The sequence below is a fragment of the Arabidopsis lyrata genome, assembly GCF_000004255.2.
Source record: "Arabidopsis lyrata subsp. lyrata unplaced genomic scaffold ARALYscaffold_8, whole genome shotgun sequence".
Lineage (NCBI taxonomy): Eukaryota > Viridiplantae > Streptophyta > Magnoliopsida > Brassicales > Brassicaceae > Arabidopsis > Arabidopsis lyrata.
The window spans coordinates 836,271-853,862 of NW_003302548.1; the positions used below are offsets into that span (position 1 = coordinate 836,271).

The 17,592-nt window shown below is 34.7% G+C and overlaps 4 protein-coding genes across 5 annotated transcripts; 2 read left to right on the forward strand and 2 right to left on the reverse strand.

Annotated features, from left to right (window-relative positions):
• Nucleotides 1-632: 632 nt before the first annotated feature.
• LOC9301250 lies at nucleotides 633-3,014 on the reverse strand. Its single transcript, XM_021032994.1, has 10 exons — nucleotides 2,673-3,014; nucleotides 2,459-2,586; nucleotides 2,289-2,360; nucleotides 2,046-2,185; nucleotides 1,845-1,959; nucleotides 1,673-1,753; nucleotides 1,435-1,575; nucleotides 1,204-1,291; nucleotides 998-1,113; nucleotides 633-905 (listed from the first exon to the last, which is right to left on the reverse strand). Exons 1-10 carry the CDS (start codon nucleotides 2,935-2,937, stop codon nucleotides 855-857), a joined length of 1,197 nt encoding a protein of 398 aa, XP_020888653.1. The 5' UTR covers nucleotides 2,938-3,014; the 3' UTR covers nucleotides 633-854.
• A 177-nt stretch (nucleotides 3,015-3,191) lies between these two features.
• On the forward strand, nucleotides 3,192-6,059 carry LOC9301251 (transcription factor GTE12). The gene is made up of 10 exons (XM_021032988.1): nucleotides 3,192-3,306; nucleotides 3,616-4,362; nucleotides 4,453-4,516; nucleotides 4,591-4,694; nucleotides 4,793-4,853; nucleotides 4,949-5,032; nucleotides 5,135-5,259; nucleotides 5,349-5,415; nucleotides 5,499-5,608; nucleotides 5,709-6,059. The coding sequence occupies exons 2-10, from the start codon at nucleotides 3,637-3,639 to the stop codon at nucleotides 5,925-5,927; spliced, it is 1,560 nt and encodes a 519-aa protein (XP_020888647.1). The 5' UTR covers nucleotides 3,192-3,306; nucleotides 3,616-3,636; the 3' UTR covers nucleotides 5,928-6,059.
• A 1,135-nt stretch (nucleotides 6,060-7,194) lies between these two features.
• LOC9299475 (ABC transporter B family member 7) lies at nucleotides 7,195-12,769 on the forward strand. The gene is made up of 12 exons (XM_002863353.2): nucleotides 7,195-7,644; nucleotides 8,253-8,307; nucleotides 8,386-8,561; nucleotides 8,649-8,870; nucleotides 8,948-9,186; nucleotides 9,270-9,795; nucleotides 9,876-10,149; nucleotides 10,226-10,862; nucleotides 10,953-11,181; nucleotides 11,258-11,524; nucleotides 11,615-11,878; nucleotides 11,968-12,769. Exons 1-12 carry the CDS (start codon nucleotides 7,414-7,416, stop codon nucleotides 12,610-12,612), a joined length of 3,765 nt encoding a protein of 1,254 aa, XP_002863399.1. The 5' UTR covers nucleotides 7,195-7,413; the 3' UTR covers nucleotides 12,613-12,769.
• A 1,036-nt stretch (nucleotides 12,770-13,805) lies between these two features.
• LOC9299476 (accelerated cell death 11) lies at nucleotides 13,806-17,495 on the reverse strand. 2 transcript variants are annotated; one of them, XM_021015588.1, is made up of 4 exons: nucleotides 17,284-17,495; nucleotides 16,887-17,041; nucleotides 16,228-16,376; nucleotides 13,806-14,084 (listed from the first exon to the last, which is right to left on the reverse strand). In XM_021015588.1, the coding sequence occupies exons 1-4, from the start codon at nucleotides 17,452-17,454 to the stop codon at nucleotides 13,978-13,980; spliced, it is 582 nt and encodes a 193-aa protein (XP_020871247.1). In that variant the 5' UTR covers nucleotides 17,455-17,495; the 3' UTR covers nucleotides 13,806-13,977. The 2 variants fall into 2 exon arrangements, with proteins under 2 accessions (XP_020871247.1, XP_002865177.1); XM_002865131.2 differs by having other exon boundaries at nucleotides 16,887-17,059.
• Between the last annotated feature and the right edge of the window lie 97 nt (nucleotides 17,496-17,592).

Sequence of the window (17,592 nt, forward strand, 5' to 3'; positions counted from 1 at the left end):
TTAAAATTTATTGGACAAAGAAAATAGGTCACATCACATGACAAGTCTATCATGAGGCACGTGCCTCTCTCTACCTTATTGGGTCCTGAATTAGTGAATTTTACCGAAGATGGAAAGTAACTATTTCTCTTTGCAACAATTTTATTGAAAATTAAGGGTCTTTTAAAAATTAATTAAAATTTAGAAGTCTACCAACATAATCGGTATTTATTTTAGTATGATTTCAAAATGAATAAGTACCGTTATTACATGATTCTTTTCACACAAAAAGTCTTCGGTTGATATCAACCCCTTCACCGACAAAGTTAATAACGAATTTTGTATTTTGGAATAAAATTTTCGAGATTTTAATACTACACAGATCCTTAAATGATAGTACTTGTCTGAATCTTGAATAGTTTATCTTACTAATGTGGACCATAAACAAAAGAATCTTGGACCGAATCATACACTAATCATATGAGAATTTCTACAAAAGAAAAAAAAAGGGATAAAGCAAACAATTTTCGATATTATTATTCGGGATTTTATATTCCAATCCCAGTTACACAAAGAGCCTCTTTTGACTATTTTATTTTACTTGATGCAATGCAAATACATGAACTAATTTTTTTGCTAAAAAAGCTAATTTATTTTCATACAAGAAGAAAATAATTGTACAATTTCCCTTATTTTCATGGAAATTCAAATTCTGATTCCTTCCCCCTCTTCTTACTTCCTTAATCTTTCAACAAATCTAAATCACTATTCTTCATCTATTACAAAATTCAAGCATCATCATCAACAGAAAAAAAAAAAAACTTGGAATATCGACAATGCTTCATTCCTTGGATCTTCTAAAATTACGTGAAGAATCATAACAAGCTTCTATATTGTTCTTTTGTAAATGTACTAAGAACTTGTCTCTGCAACAAAACCAGATAAAGATCAATCTTAAAACAATGTCTATTTGACTCAATAGAAAGACTCAATTAACAAAAGGTTTTCAGCTTCTAACCGGCATCCTTCTGTTGTAATTTTCTTGCAAGCTTGTGCTTGGGCCTATACTTTTTCTAACTTTCTTCTGCGTCTCTCGCTGTTTCTTCAACTTGGATAAACTAAGTGAACCTTCAACTGAATCATTGATGAGGAAAAAACTTTCAATGGATGTAAAAAAAGAAATCGACAAGTGAAAGAGGATAAAGAACTATTCCAGGTTCATACCTTGCCATTCATATACAACTTTTTGTTCACCCTTGACGACTTTCGGATATTGGTCTATACGTGAATCCTCTTTTATTAACTCCTCAACCTGTGAATTAACCAAGAATATAAAGAACCATGAACCATGTCAGGCAACAAAATTGAGAGTTGGTTCTAAAAACATGATACCTGTAACAAATTGTTAGAGAGAATCAGATCAAGTATCAGTGACAGAGACTAAAAACAGCATACCTTAGTCCATAACAGAGGGTCTCTTCTTTCTCTAGGCAAAAGTAGATAATCACGTAACCAAGATGCGATAACCCAAGGCTCGCAATTACTAGTGTCTGCAGAATTTGATGCCACTGCATTCTCTTCCAGGAAGTCACAGACCTTATGAATCAATTCAAAATAAAACCCTGTTATATATATTTTACAAAAAAGACGAGGATAATTGACTAATTGAGATGCTGTGCGGATAAAGGGGTACCTGGTCGTATAACTCTTCCACTCTTCTTGAAAAATATCGCTTACGTTGAATTTTCCTACGCAATATTGCGCTGCCAACTAGCTGTACATCTCAACACTGTAAACAAGCTTGAAGATGTTGATCAAGTAAACTAAGCGACTCAAAAGACTGGCTTTTTCTAAGAATACAATACCATTGCACATGCGGACGAGATAATTAAGATGTGCCTCAAGAGCCATTGACGCATGCGGCAAGTCAAGGGTTTGTAGCTTCCGGCTACGGATTCAGGGCACTTCAACTCATCAATCCTTCAAATAAGTAAAAGATAACGTAAGAATCTTTAAACAATAGTTAGTAACCAAAAGAACTAATTAATCAGTGATGAAATACAAACCCATTAGAATTAGTCCTTTTCTCTAGTAGCTCGGTGACAGCTTCGACAGCCTTTCCTTTCAAAAAATTGTAAGCAGACTCATCTAAGTTATTCAAGAAACTGTTGCTACGTAGTTCTTCCCAAACATCATTCTCCGGAACCTGTTGAATCGATGATAACAGCTTAGTGCAATGCTCAATATTACCACAATATGAACACACAAGTAAAACCAAAACACAATAATTAAAGATATCATAAACATACCCAAATGGCTCCAGTGCCATAGCATTCATTATGAGCATATGCTTCACAAACTTTTCTCTCAAAATACCCAACCTGAATCCACAACACAACAAAGTGGCCAACATTTAAACCAAGAAATCAACAACACAAAAAAATATCTAAAAATTTTGATTTTTCGTATAATTCAATACCAATTTCTTAGTTGATTCATTGATTTCTCCATCTTCTACACATAAATTTCTTTGCTTTTTGTATCCAAGATTACATTTCAACTTCCCTTGGCAACATTCTCCATTAATTGGACAAGGTTCACAAAAATCTGAAACAACGAAACTGATTATTTCACAACGGAATTACACAATTCAACTATGAAATAAAGGAATTAATTATGATTCTCGAGCTTACCCAAGTCTGACTCGATGGAATCATAGTTACTATCGCAGAAAGATTTAGTAGGGTTTGAGCTCAGAGACTTAGCAAGGAAATTGCAGGTAAAAGCCACAACACAAGCGACAAGCAAAACTTTCAAGAGTCTGAAGAACTCTTCCTTGGAAGGAAAGAAGCTTTGTGGTGGCTCGAGCATTGATCTGATCGGAGAAGAAGATGATTTAGGGTTCCGTTTTGGAGTTCTGGTCTCCGATTTGGGTCGCTTCCTTGGTATCGAATCCATGATTGGAAATTTCGCAATAATATAAAAGTTTATATTTTTGAGAATGTGCCAAAAAAGGAATAAAGTTTAGATGTTTTGAGGCTTCTTTTATGGGCTTACTATTGATCCATTATGAGCCCAAAAATATAAAATTCAAAGTCCAATTACTTCCATAATGATAATGTTTCACATTTGTTACTATTGTTAACAAAATTAATACGCGTTTTTTAGTAGAATTTAAAGTTATACGCGTTTTATCTAAAGTATTTAACACAACCCTAAAAAAAAAAAAACTTCTTCTATCGCCGTTTTGTCTTCCTCCTCCTCCTCACTCTGACTCTCCACTCGATACTCCAAAATCTCGATACTTTTCCATTAATTCTTCCTCAGGTAAGCTTCTTCGCTTTTCTTATCTCTGTTGAATCATACTCCTTTCGCTATCTTCCATTGATTTCGTTTCTCAAAGTACATTTTTTCAAGGTTTTTTATCGATCGCGAAATTGATAAACCCTAATTTTGTATCTTCTTCTTCTATCGTAAGAATTTTTTGACGAGATTAGTCAGGATTTGGTCGGAATTTTGATGGGTATCTAATTGTTGTGTCGATTTTAATGGTTTTGATGTATAAACCCTAATTTCGAGTCTTTTGTTGTCGCGTAGATAAACCCTAATTTTCATTTGATTTTCTTATGCTTACAGGTTTCTTATGTTTTTGTAAGAATGGTTGCAATACCCAAACTTAGGATAAAGTTTGGTCCTCAAGGTTCTGTCAGAACATTCCAAACGTTTCCTGGTAGTTCAAAGAAAATTGAGCATTCACTTGGTGAAGAGCAATCGAAGAAGCGTGGACCTGAAGAGCTAGAGGATGTTCAAGCTAAGAAGAAGCAGAAGCTAGATTGTGATTGGTCTAGTCAGTGTTTGGTATTGTTACGTTTTTTGATGGAGCACCGTGTTGGTTGGCTCTTTGAAGAGCCTGTTGATCCTGTTAAGTTGGAGATTCCTGATTACTTCTCTGTCATACGAAAGCCAATGGATTTAGGCACTGTCAAATCAAAACTTTTGAAGAATGTGTATAGTAATGCAGATGAGTTTGCAGCGGATGTTCGGTTAACTTTTGCCAATGCTATGCGGTATAATCCTCCGGGCAATGAGGTTCACACGATTGCAAAGGAGATTAAGGAGATTTTTGAGGTTAGATGGAAATTACTCAAGAAGAAAATGGTTTCGAAATTGTCCGGGGTTGAAGTTACAGAAGGTTCTAAGAGACAGCCGGTTGAGTTCGATTGTTCCAGACATAGCAGCCCTGGAACATCAGCTTCCTCTGGGGTTTTCTCCGCGGGATCGACAAAACCAGCAAAAGAAAACTCCGCTCTTTCGTCAAAGCCAGTGAAAGCGCAGAGCAAAAAGGATACTCCTGCTGTGACGCTGAAAGCATTAGCAACCAAGGTACGATATATGATCAAAATCCTAGACTTGTTATCATTATCATCGTTAAGTTACTTACTGATATGATTGTCATATATTCGATATTTTCAGGTGAAGATTACAAAACTTGATCAGGGCTTTGGAGCCAGTTCGGCTGTGAAAATCCCAGCCAAAGGTACATTGTTGGAGAAATTATTTTCTGCTTTGTGGCTTCTCAGCATTGGAGCTTATCATTTGCATGACATGCAGGCTCAGTTCGAACTGCAGCCTGTAAATGTGGTTCATGTGGTAGGATTATTTGCATATGCCTCAAGTCCTGTAGCTCATCTGGAAGTGAAGTTTCTTCGTTAACGGTATATACAGACTCTTTCTTGATCTATGTCAAATTTAATTTCCTTTTAGTCTTGTCACTACCAAAGAGAATTCATGTTTAAATACTCTTGTCAAACAGGATTGTCAAGTAAAGAACATTTCAGGTGCACAAACGAGCGAGTCAGATCCTCGATCCAATGGTGAGAAACCTTGAGCGATCTTTCATAGTTTCATTCACATTTGTTATTCTCTATCACTACTTAACAGTATACCTTTAATTTCTATTTGAATGAAGGGTCTGTGACTTCAAAGAATGAGAGAAATGGTAGTGTCAATTCTCAGCTTGATAAACCTTCAAACGTTGCTCTGTTGGATAATGGTAAGTTTTTATTTCTCTCTTATGAGCTCAATCGAATCTGCGGAATTCCTCTTTTTTATTTGTATAGTTCGGTTTCTTAATACCATTCTATGATTGCTACAGAGTTGAAAACGACTTTTCCTGCTCTGCCGCCGGTACCTCCTGAGAAAGCTCTTCGTGCTGCAATACTCAAAGCTCAATATGCAGAGACCATTCTAAAAGCTAAACACAGAGTAGTCCTTGACCAGGTTTCATTATTTTCTTGATCCCAATTACTTAAACATACACTTTCGACAGCTTATGTTTTACTAAAAGTTGATGTCTTGTTTATTGACAGAATAACAAAGCTGATCTAATTAGACTACAGATAGAAAAGGAACAGATGGAAAGAGCACAACGTGAAGGTACACTATTACGTGTTCTAATGGAAGTAAAAAAAGGCTCAAACTTTTCGATGTTAGCCTCTTATGTTTCACAAAAAATACAGAGAAAGCTAGAATTGAAGCCGAGATGAGAGCTGCTAAGGTAGCTGCCCGAATGAGAGCACAAGCCGAGTTGAAACAAAAACGTGAGACACAACGGCTTGAACTAGCAAAGGTATTTTGCGGAATCTTATAAACCGTTTTTGCAGTTTCTTAAAACACTGTTTTAACAGAGTGAAGAACCATGAGTCTAATATCTGTAAACATGTCTATAGATGAAAAAAGGCTTCGATTTTGAACAAAACAACCACTTGAAATTGGAGAAAGATTTCGTGGAAGTCTGTGGATGCTCTAGTCTGACAAGAGCTTGGTTGTTACTAAGAGAGTTGGGTCTGGTTTTAAGAAGTGATGATCGTCCGGAACTGGAAGAGATCGGGTCAGAAAATTTTGATGCAACGAGAATCGAGGATCTTGAGGAAGGAGAGATCCTTTAAGAGTTTTCTCTAAAAGAAACCTCTTGGATGTAATTTTTGACCAGAACGCGAGTGCTTGTGACCTTAACTTTTGTTAATATATGAAAATTCTATTAAATTATTTTAGATGTCTTAGTGATCTAAAAACTGACTTTTCCTTTCACCATGTTTACATTTTAGTAATTAACTATGTCACATGTATCCTTCACTAACCTTTTCTGCTTTCAATGCTTTTTTAGTTTTTTTGATAAAACGTTGTGAATCGCATCAAATATGTTTTCACTAACCAAATTTAAATTAATATGTCGTTAGTCTTTGTATTAATAGAAAGAGACATTAGTGAGGGAAGGATTGGCAATTCACACTGACACAACACGTAAGAGTAATCAACAGAAAAAAGCCTCTTCGCTGATATCTAGCTCGGCCTTTTAGATATTGTTCGAACGATCTAACTCGTCTTTGTAACATACTAACACTCATTCCTGTAGTCGCCGAACAAATTTTTTTTTTGTTCTTCCCTAAAATCCTCTTATAAAATACTTTGTTCGATCTTGGTATCAACATATATTTGAAAAAGATGTGAAGTGATAAAATGAATGTAGAACACAAGGCTTATTAGCAACAAAAAAATTATAACATATCACAAGGCTCATTCGTGGAATTTAAAATAAAATTTTCACGTGGTGTATTATTTAACCATATATAGAAGAGACATGACAAATTAGAAAAAAATATAACCTTTTGATGAAAATATATATGATTCATATTATATATATGGTTTTAGTTTTGAAGATAAAATAATTTTAGTAAAATTTCCATTCTTAAGAATTTATAAAATGGTAACTTTAGTTTCTATTTATTTTTAATTATCAATATCTTTTAAAAAATATTAATTAATTGATATGTATAAATATAAACCTAAATCATAAAATTTTCTTACTATAATTCTTTGAATTATTAATTTGCCATATGTCATTTCTTTATAAAATGTATCCGGATTAAGTAAAAATAATTAAAAGATGAAGTAGGTATACATTTAGTTACATATTTTATAAGCATATTAATAGATATAGTGCCATATCTAGCTAGTACTACCATTTTCTACAAAAAAAAAAAAAATGATTTATTTGCAGAGGAAAAAATTGTTCTTTTCATGGAAAATATATCAAAATGTGAAAAATAATAATCAGGGATGTTGAGATAAGATTCTTGATATCTACCCTCATTAGCTGTAAAAGTGATCATTCTTGTATACCACATACTGTCATTAATCATTTAATATACACAAATTATAGAAAATAATATTATTTTTTGATGAAAAATTAAAAGCTCTATAGCAAAACTATGAAACTAAGTTTATAAAGTCCAAAGAGTGAATCTTAAATCTCTCCTTCTATAACCCTTAAAACCTTTCGATTTACAAATCAGAAAAAGCCCATCAATAGTCTTTTGATAAAAATTCTCTGTTTAACCAATAAATACGTAAACCAAAGAGGCAAGAGAAACAATGGCGGAGAAAGCAAAGAAGAAGAAAAAGGGAGAAGGAGGAACTCAGAGAATAGCGTTTTACAAGCTTTTCACGTTTGCAGATCGCTACGACATCGCTTTAATGGTCATCGGGACACTCTCCGCCATGGCCAACGGCTTAACTCAGCCGTTTATGGCAATACTCATGGGGCAGCTCATTAACGTTTTCGGTTTCTCAGATCATGATCACGTGTTTAAAGAAGTCTTCAAGGTTAGGACTTCAAATTATTGGTTATACGGTTTGTGACATTTTTCAATTCTTGACTAGTTGTTGTTACTTGTTAGTCACTGCTATCAGTTTAACTGAAATTAGAGGCTTAGAGCAGCTCCATCGATAGAAACTATGATTTCTTTTTAGTTATATAATTTCTTTTTCATTTTTTTAATAATTGAATCAATGGATACATATGGCATGTGTCCATTAATTTGTAGAAACGCTTCTCATTGTTTCTCGTTTGATATAATTACTTCAATAATTTTGTTTTTATTAATATAATTTGGTGAGATATCCTCCTCCATCCCACCCATGGAGGTGTCCTTACACCTAATTACTTTTGGTTTGGGTAGTCTTATATGAGAATTATTATATTTTAGTTTATTATGTAAATCATCAAAATCACCAAAATTTGTCTTCTATATTAATATATTATTGTTCTTTTAAATTTGTAAAAAGTAATAATATTTTTTTCTTTTTGTTCATTCATCTATAAACTATTTTCCATTTGTTTGATTTATATATTACTTATACGCATTAGTCAGTGCATGCAGGAACCAAATGTTACGGTTTATAACATTATATTAATTCTTAATCAATTTCAGGTTGCTGTGAAGTTTCTTTATCTTGCGGCCTACGCTGGTGTTATGTCCTTCCTGCGTAAGCCTAAACTATGTTTTTCTTTTCTTTCATCCTTAGCCTAACTTGTTTACAAAGTAATCTTTCGTTCTTCCGCAGAGGTCTCATGCTGGATGGTAACTGGGGAGCGTCAATCCACAAGAATCCGCCGGTTATACCTAAAAACAATTTTAAGACAAGACATTGGATTTTTCGATACTGAGACAAATACCGGTGAAGTCATCGGAAGAATGTCAGGAGACACCATTCTTATTCAAGATTCCATGGGAGAAAAGGTTTTAAATGATTTCTACACTATCGGATGTTTCTTGCAGTACAAGTCTCTTATACTTTTTTTTTCCCTATGACTTTGATATCTTTAGGTTGGGAAATTCACACAGCTCGTTTCATCATTCGTTGGTGGATTCACGGTTGCTTTTATAGTAGGCAGGAAACTCACACTGGCTCTTCTTCCGTGCATTCCTCTGCTCGTGGGCACGGGTGGAGCAATGACCTATATCATGTCAAAAAAGGCTCAACGTGTTCAACTGGCTTACACAGAAGCTGGAAACGTAGTACAACAAGCCGTTGGGTCAATTAGAACAGTTAGTTTCGCGGTCTTTTAGAATTACATAGATTCATGTGTTAAATTTCAATATTTTGATGTTCTTTGTTTATTCAGGTCGTGGCGTTCACTGGGGAGAAACAAGCAATGGAAAAATATGAGAAGAAGCTTGAGATTGCTTACAGATCTATGGTTAAACAAGGGCTATACTCTGGTCTAGGCATTGGGATAATGCTGGTTGTGGTATATTGTACCTATGGTTTTGCGATTTGGTACGGTGCTCGGCTGATAATGGAGAAAGGATATACTGGAGGTCAAGTCATAAACGTGATTATGTCAATCTTGACTGGAGGAATGTGAGTAAAACGATTACTTGTCCTTGAAGAAATCTTGTGATACTGAAAGCCCTAATTTTTTACACATTCAATTCACTTCGTAGGGCGTTGGGGCAGACATTGCCTTCTCTTAACTCTTTTGCGGCCGGAACAGCTGCAGCTTACAAAATGTTTGAGACTATCAAAAGAAGACCGAAGATCGATGCTTATGACATGAGTGGTAAGGTTTTGGAAGAAATTAAAGGCGACATCGAGCTAAGAGACGTGTACTTTCGATATCCGGCTAGACCTGACGTGCAGATCTTTGCTGGATTTTCGTTGACTGTACCGAATGGCATGACCATGGCTTTGGTGGGACAGAGTGGTAGCGGAAAATCAACTGTGATCAGTTTAATTGAGAGGTTCTACGATCCGGAATCAGGAGAAGTTTTAATTGATGGGATTGACTTAAAGAAATTTCAAGTGAAATGGATCAGAAGTAAGATTGGTCTCGTAAGCCAAGAACCTATACTTTTTGCGACCACAATTAGGGAGAACATTGTTTACGGCAAAAAAGATGCGTCCGATCAAGAAATTAGGACCGCGCTTCAGCTCGCTAACGCTAGTAAATTCATCGACAAACTTCCGCAGGTAGTTAAACTTTAGTTATAACCAAGTTGGTCGGTATAAACCAAGTTTAGATTTCTTAATTCTTTGTTCTCTTTTTCCAGGGTTTGGAAACGATGGTAGGAGAGCATGGGACACAATTATCCGGTGGGCAAAAGCAAAGGATAGCGATTGCGAGGGCGATTTTGAAAAACCCAAAAATATTGCTTCTTGATGAAGCTACAAGCGCTTTGGATGCAGAATCTGAACGCATTGTTCAAGATGCTCTTGTAAAGCTAATGCTGAGCAGAACCACTGTAGTGGTGGCTCACCGACTTACCACAATTAGAACCGCCGATATGATCGCTGTTGTGCAGCAGGGAAAAATCATTGAGAAAGGTTAGAGTTTTGAATAATACCTTACACGACAAGTAATCAAAGTATTTTTCCTGTATATGAACAAAATTTTTATCAGGAACTCATGATGAGATGATTAAAGATCCCGAGGGAACATATTCACAGCTAGTTCGTCTACAGGAAGGATCTAAGAAAGAAGAAGCCGAACCAGAAAAGTGTGAAATGAGTTCCGAAATTGAAAGATCGGATAACCAAAATGGGATCCATAGAAGGAACTCATCAAGTAGCCGCCATTCCTTGACTCTCACATCACCATTTGGTTTACCGGGAGTGATTAGCTTGAACCAGACGGAAGAGTTCCCCGAGAATATCCCTTCCACCGAAAATCAAACGGCCAAGAAAAGCAAGAAATTATCATTAAGAAGGCTTGCTCACCTTAACAAACCAGAGATTTCGGTTTTGTTGGTCGGTTCATTGGCTGCAGTGATTCACGGTATTGTGCTTCCTGTCCAAGGTTTGCTTTTGTCTCACACAATCAGGATATTCTTTGAGCCTTTCAATCAACTAAAGAATGATTCTCATTTTTGGGCTCTCATTTTCGTCTCCCTTGGCTTAACAAACCTGATTGTGATTCCGTTTCAAAACTACTTCTTCGCTATCGCTGGAGGAAAACTAATCAAACGTATCAGATCGTTGTCGTTTGATAAAGTTTTGCACCAAGATATAAGTTGGTTCGACGATACTACGAATTCTAGGTAATGTAATCAAACATCTTCATTTTCTTTTTGGTTTCAGAACTGTTTTAAGTTGTCTAAATTAATATTGAGTTTTTTTTTTTTGTCTAGCGGTGCGATTGGAGCGAGGTTGTCCACGGATGCTTCCACTGTGAAGAGTATCGTAGGAGATGCGTTAGGGTTGATCATGCAAAATATGGCAACTATAATTGCAGCATTTATTATAGCGTTCACGGCTAATTGGTTATTAGCTCTAATGGCCCTTCTGGTGGCACCAGTAATGTTCTTTCAAGCATACTACCAGATCAAGTTTATAACGGGTTTTGGCGCAAAAGCAAAAGTTAGTAGTTAGTATTCAACAACCTTGGTTAATTTCTGGTTCTATCTAATCTAACATGGTTTTTACTTCGATTCAGGGAAAGTATGAAGAGGCTAGCCAGGTTGCAAATGACGCGGTGAGCAGCATAAGAACAGTTGCATCATTCTGCGCAGAGGATAAAGTGATGGATTTATACCAAGAGAAATGTGATGTACCAAAGCAACAAGGTTTCAAATTAGGACTCGTAAGTGGTTTGTGCTATGGTGGCTCATTCTTGGCTCTCTATTTAATCGAGTCCTTATGCTTTGTCGGCGGTTCCTGGTTGATTCAGACCAGGAGAGCAACGTTCGGAGAATTCTTTCAGGTATTAAAAAGAGTAGAAAAAAAGTTATCAGGTTAGATTATAATCCGGTTTGGTTCGGGGTTGTGATATTTGTGGTTTTTAACCTTGCAGGTTTTCTTTGCGTTAACTTTGACAGCCATAGGAGTGACTCAATCTAGTGCTATGGCACCTGACATAAACAAAGCAAAAGACTCTGCTGCTTCGATTTTTGATATTCTCGATACTAAATCGAAAATCGACTCGAGTTCCGAGAAGGGGACAGTACTACCAATCGTCCACGGGGATATCGAGTTGCAACATGTCAGTTTCCGGTACCCTATGCGACCGGATATACAGATTTTTAGTGACTTGTGCTTAACTATCTCATCTGGACAGGTAACAAACATGAAAATTAAGGGAAATTTTATTTGTTTCGGATTATGTGTACTAAATTGATATGAATGGTTAATGATTTTGGTTTTCAGACCGTTGCATTGGTTGGAGAGAGCGGGAGTGGTAAATCGACGGTGATAAGCTTACTAGAGAGATTCTATGATCCAGATTCAGGCAAGATTCTTTTAGATGAAGTTGAAATTCAATCGTTAAAATTGAGTTGGTTAAGGGAACAAATGGGTTTGGTTAGTCAAGAACCGGTTTTGTTCAATGAGACAATAAGATCAAACATAGTATATGGCAAAACTAGAGGAGCCACTGAGGAAGAGATTATAACCGCGGCAAAAGCGGCTAATGTGCATAACTTCATCAGCTCATTGCCTCAAGGCTACGAAACGTCGGTTGGTGAACGCGGCGTACAATTATCTGGTGGTCAAAAACAGAGGATCGCGATTGCTCGGGCTATTCTCAAGGATCCTAAAATTTTGTTGCTTGATGAAGCAACAAGCGCGTTGGATGCAGAGTCTGAGCGGGTGGTGCAAGATGCTCTTGATCGGGTGATGGTGAACCGGACCACGGTTGTGGTGGCTCACCGGCTTACTACGATTAAGGACGCGGATGTGATTGCGGTTGTGAAGAACGGTGTGATCGCGGAGAGTGGAAGACATGAGACGTTAATGGAGATTTCAGATGGTGCTTATGCTTCGCTTATAGCTTTTCACATGAGTGCGAACTGAAAAGGAATATATTTGTTGTTAGAGAAAATAATGTTTTAATCGTTGAGGCTAAATCTTAGCTAGTGAATAAAACATTAAGTTACATGTTATTCTTGCTAGGGAACCTTATGTTTTACCTATTTATTTGTAATCATAGATAGTAAAAGTTCCCGCTGGCGATCTCTGCTGCAATCAACACAAACTCGCAGTTGCTTCTCAGTGACTCAGTCAAGATGAATTCGATCCTACCACATAACCACTACGATACTACTACTTCTTTCCACTGCGAGCAAACGCCAGTGACAAGAACCAAAGAAAATCGCGGTGAAAAAACTTCACCTTCTAATTTCTTTGGGTTAACGACCTGTGTCCCCTTAGGAAGTTTCATATAGTATCACAACTACACAGAATTCGGACCTCGACCGCAGTCCACACAGATCAGAAGTTAAATTCCAGTTTCCCCCCAAATCAAAAGTTCAAAACCCAGTGGAATAAACCGAATTGAAATCCTTAAACTTAATTAAACATAATCGAGCAATGAATTTTGTAATTAATTTCAAAATTTCATTAATTTTCCGAATATATGTTTTATTTATAAGGTTTTATTACGTTAAGATTTGAGTGTCTTTCAATTTTGCCGAGTTCTCCGGCAGCTCAACCATGGTGACTCGCTTAAGACTCGTTTCGAGATCTTCTCGTTACGCCACCGTCAAGTTCACTGAGTCTGTCTCACCATAATGCTCATGTCGTCTCTTCTCAGCCTCCACCAATTTCTTTATAATAGAAACTTAATTTTCCATTTATTAAAATAAATTTATTATAAACTGACAATACACTACTATATAATCAGGACAGTTGGGACTTATTTTTCCATTTTTGTCAGATACAACTTAGCCAAAACGTAATAAAGGATTTTGACTTTGCCAAAACGTGAAGTTAAAACTTAAAGCGTACATAAGTGATTTTTTATGTGAAAAAATTTCTAGATTATAAGTGATTTTGATAATATTCTGTTTTTACCATCATCTAGATGCATCTGTATACACACAGTGTTAAAACTTACAATTTAAAAGTAATACGTAATTACGAGGAGCTGCCCAAAAGAAAAAAGTATTTACTCGGGATAAAGAATCATTTAGCAGTTCTTTTTAGAAAAAAGTTCAAAAAGTACTCCCACATCATAAAACTGATTTTTTTTTGACATAGTATCCATATGCGCTTAAATGATGATTTAATTTATTTAAATACTTTTGAATTTACCAAAGCGGTTCATGAAATAATCCAGTTTTTGGACGGTGCAATGTTATTACATGGATTGATAGAAACATAGTCTGTTAAAGAGTGAAAATAATGGGAAATTGGCCAAGGCGTAAATTTTAAGGGTTTTCACCAATCAATACCAAGGTTCTTGGAGCATAAGAGTTGATCAACATATGCAGTTACTGGTATCGATGCAGTAACATAGCTTTGCATATGTATCTTAGCCGACTCCTCTGCAAAGATTTCAAAAAGAAATAATCAATTTTGTGTCTAATTTACGGCCTCAAAAGCATATTGTAGAAATGAAGACAAACGAAAATTTTCCAAACGAAAATAGCTTGAAAACTTTGTAACCATTAAAATAAAATAAACTGACAGAGACTATACAATATCATGTTAAGATTCAGAACCGGCCCTGAATTGTGAGAAGCCTAGAGCGAATTTAGAAAAGGTGGTCCTTTCATTTATTTATTTTTTCTTAGCCTAAACATAAGAAAGTGTTGATAGTAAAAAAAAATAACAAAAAGCACTTGATCACTTTGAACATGACGACTGCCAAAAGAAAAAAGAAAATCACATCGACCATGACAGTTCATTACCATTAGGCCAGGATCGAATCAGGATATCAAGCATTTTTAAGGTATCCGGATCTGGATACGTTTTTTGATTATCCGGATTCATATCTATTCTATCCGAATATCCGGATTTAGGATATCCATAAAAAAAGCTGCAGATATCCGGATCCGGTTTTTTTTATATAAAAATATTTTATTAAAATAAAAATTTGAAAAAGATAAAAAATTTTATTAATTTAATAGAAATAATTAGAAATATTATTAAAATATTATAATTATATAAATAATAAGAAAAATTATCAATAAAATTTAAATAATAGTAATAAAATATAAAAAATATATTTGTAATATAAAATATCTAAGACCGGATATCCGGTTTTAATTTTTTTCTATTATCCGGATTTGAATCCGAATCCGTCCCACCGGATCTCCTGTTTTTCGGAGCGGATCCCAGATAAGTGGTCTCAAGGCTAATTACCATAGAATCTACTTATATATATATGGAAAAAAGATTATTTCCTTCTTTTAAAACAACCACTTAAAATGATTGACTGGTACATGCACATCTAATATTTTATATCTATTGGTTAATTTAGTGAGCATTTTATCCTAGTATTTAGTTATTTTAACAACTATAGAACAAATCTCATTTATTTATTTTGGCAAAATTTGTATTTTATTTTGTTAGACAAACAAAATAGTATTGCAATTATATAATTTTGATAAAAATATGTTTATAGTTTATTTTTTACAAAATACTTTATGAAAATAAACCACGGTAAAATGTCAAAAAGCCTTTTTTTGTTTTGTTTGACTTGGGGATTTTGAAGGACTAACACTGAAATTTATTCGGCCAAGTAAACGCAGAGTTGGGAATTTAATTTTCTAATGAAATATTTGGAGATAGTTTCATTTTTACTATTAATATTTTAATTATTAATTATTGAAAAGCAAATACATCCCAAAAGTATTAATTTTAAAGAAACCCATTGTGAGAAATTAACCATCCATACTTGAGGTTAGATCAGTGGCGGAGCTACCTAATGAGGAAAGGGGGAGGGGTAAACTGACCCCCCATAGATTTATATTTTTTGTTTGCAAGCCTATTTAGGTATTACATCATTGCAAATTTGGTTTGATATTGGTAATTTTGACCCCCATGTCTCACATTGAAGGTCCCCTTTGACCCCATATTTCTCTTTTTCTTTATAATTGTTTTTTGGTATCTTTAATCATTTTTTTTTTTGTCTCAAACAGATGTTTTTTTTTGTCTCTTTAATCTTTTAAGGTTTTAATAGTAACTCCTATCTTTTTAACTAATTAGTTTTTGTTCTTTTTTCATTACTACTTAAAAAAATACATCTATTTCATATCATTTGTATAAAATGAAAATAAAATTAAGAAATGAAGATAACTGAGTCACATCTAATATGAGGTGTTAAATATTGTTAAAGCTATGCATCCATTTAATCTGAAAACAACTGTAAGTCATAAAATTTGTCATAATAATGATATTATTCTTGATTATATTTTATTTATATTAAAAATTCAAAATAATTAACCTTATTTCATAATATTATTTTAAAAAAATAAATAATTTACTATTATTTTTTAATTCTATTAATATATGACACTCCGTAATATATTATTCTGATTCCGCCACTTGGTTAGATTTATCAAGAATATACCTTGTTAAATTTCATAAAGTTCTTTTGTGAATAGAGAAGTTGATGGTCAATATGTCTTATCTAATTTCCAATGTACGATTGCTATTATAACAAAAGAAAAAACATTTACTCACCTGTTTCATTGATCATGCACAGTAGCAGTTCCCTTGAGGGGAGAGATTCCATTCCTGTCTCAGCAGATTCCTGAAGAGCAAGCCCATGGTGCTTAGCTAACACTTTATTGTAAGCCTTGTACGCTGCATCCTTTAGGGAGCTATTAGCGCTGTATGTCATATTCAAACACATGTTAACCAAAAAAACAAAATTTAGGCAAGACGTTGATATATATTTTTTTTACAAGACACTTGGACTATCTCCATCAAGAGTTTTTTGATGGATTTCTCATCAATAAAAGAAATAAATATAATCAAAAAGGAGGAGAGATGTTGAGATTCGTTTCTCATTTGAGAAACCTTAAGTAACGTTTCTGAACTTTTAACATACCCATTTGACAGTTGTCATTGTTTGATTGGTTTAATTTTTATCTATGATTTAAAAATTAAATAAATAATCAAAATAAATAAAATATTATATTTAAGATACCCAATAGGTTTCTTACTAAAGCTGATGCTCTTATACATGCAATGGATACTCAAAAAACTAGCATGACATTGTCCGAATAACATTTATAATATGTATTGCTAATGCATTTTTTGATTTTGCACTTCGCAATAGACTCTATATATAAGAAGCTTATAAAGAAAATTGAGTCTAGAACTAGAAGAACACATACTTGGTTGCTATTATCTCTTCGAATAGAACCCTGATCATTTCAAGACCACGCTTTGTTTTTAAAAGGTTTCTTGTATGACTACCAGGTTTTTTTGCGCGGCCTGCCTTGATATCTTCGTCAACCATTACCTCTAATGTCGATATTGAGCTCGATGCCTTGGCAAGATCATTAACCTGAAATATTCGCGTCAAAATAGACGCATCCAAATTTCAATATCTTCATTTGACGGTCCAATAATTCCGAAGATTGACTTTGTTGTAGATTTCAACATCATTCATATAAAAGTTCTTAGCTAGGAACACAATTAACTCGTCAAAAAAGAAAAGTTAACAATATTGCATTCCCTATATAATTTTCAGAAATAATTTCATTGCTCTCCTCGATCAATCAAACATACCTTGGCAACGTAGTCTGTCTTGACAAACTTGAAGGCTATTTCAAGGACACCAAATAGGTTCGAGAAGAGAGAACAAGCGTTAGCGAACTGCTTAACAGACACGTCCGGACTCGGTGAACTCACGATGACCGCCAATTCCTTGAAAGCGTCTGCAACTATCTTCAGTGTCATTGCCTCTCAATTTTTTCTATGATATTTCAATTGATAACAGATCTGTCCAAAGGGAGAAATATTGATCGGATTTTATAGCCAAATGACACCCTCTCATAGTTGACCAACTTAAAAAATACATTATTATTACGGTTGCTA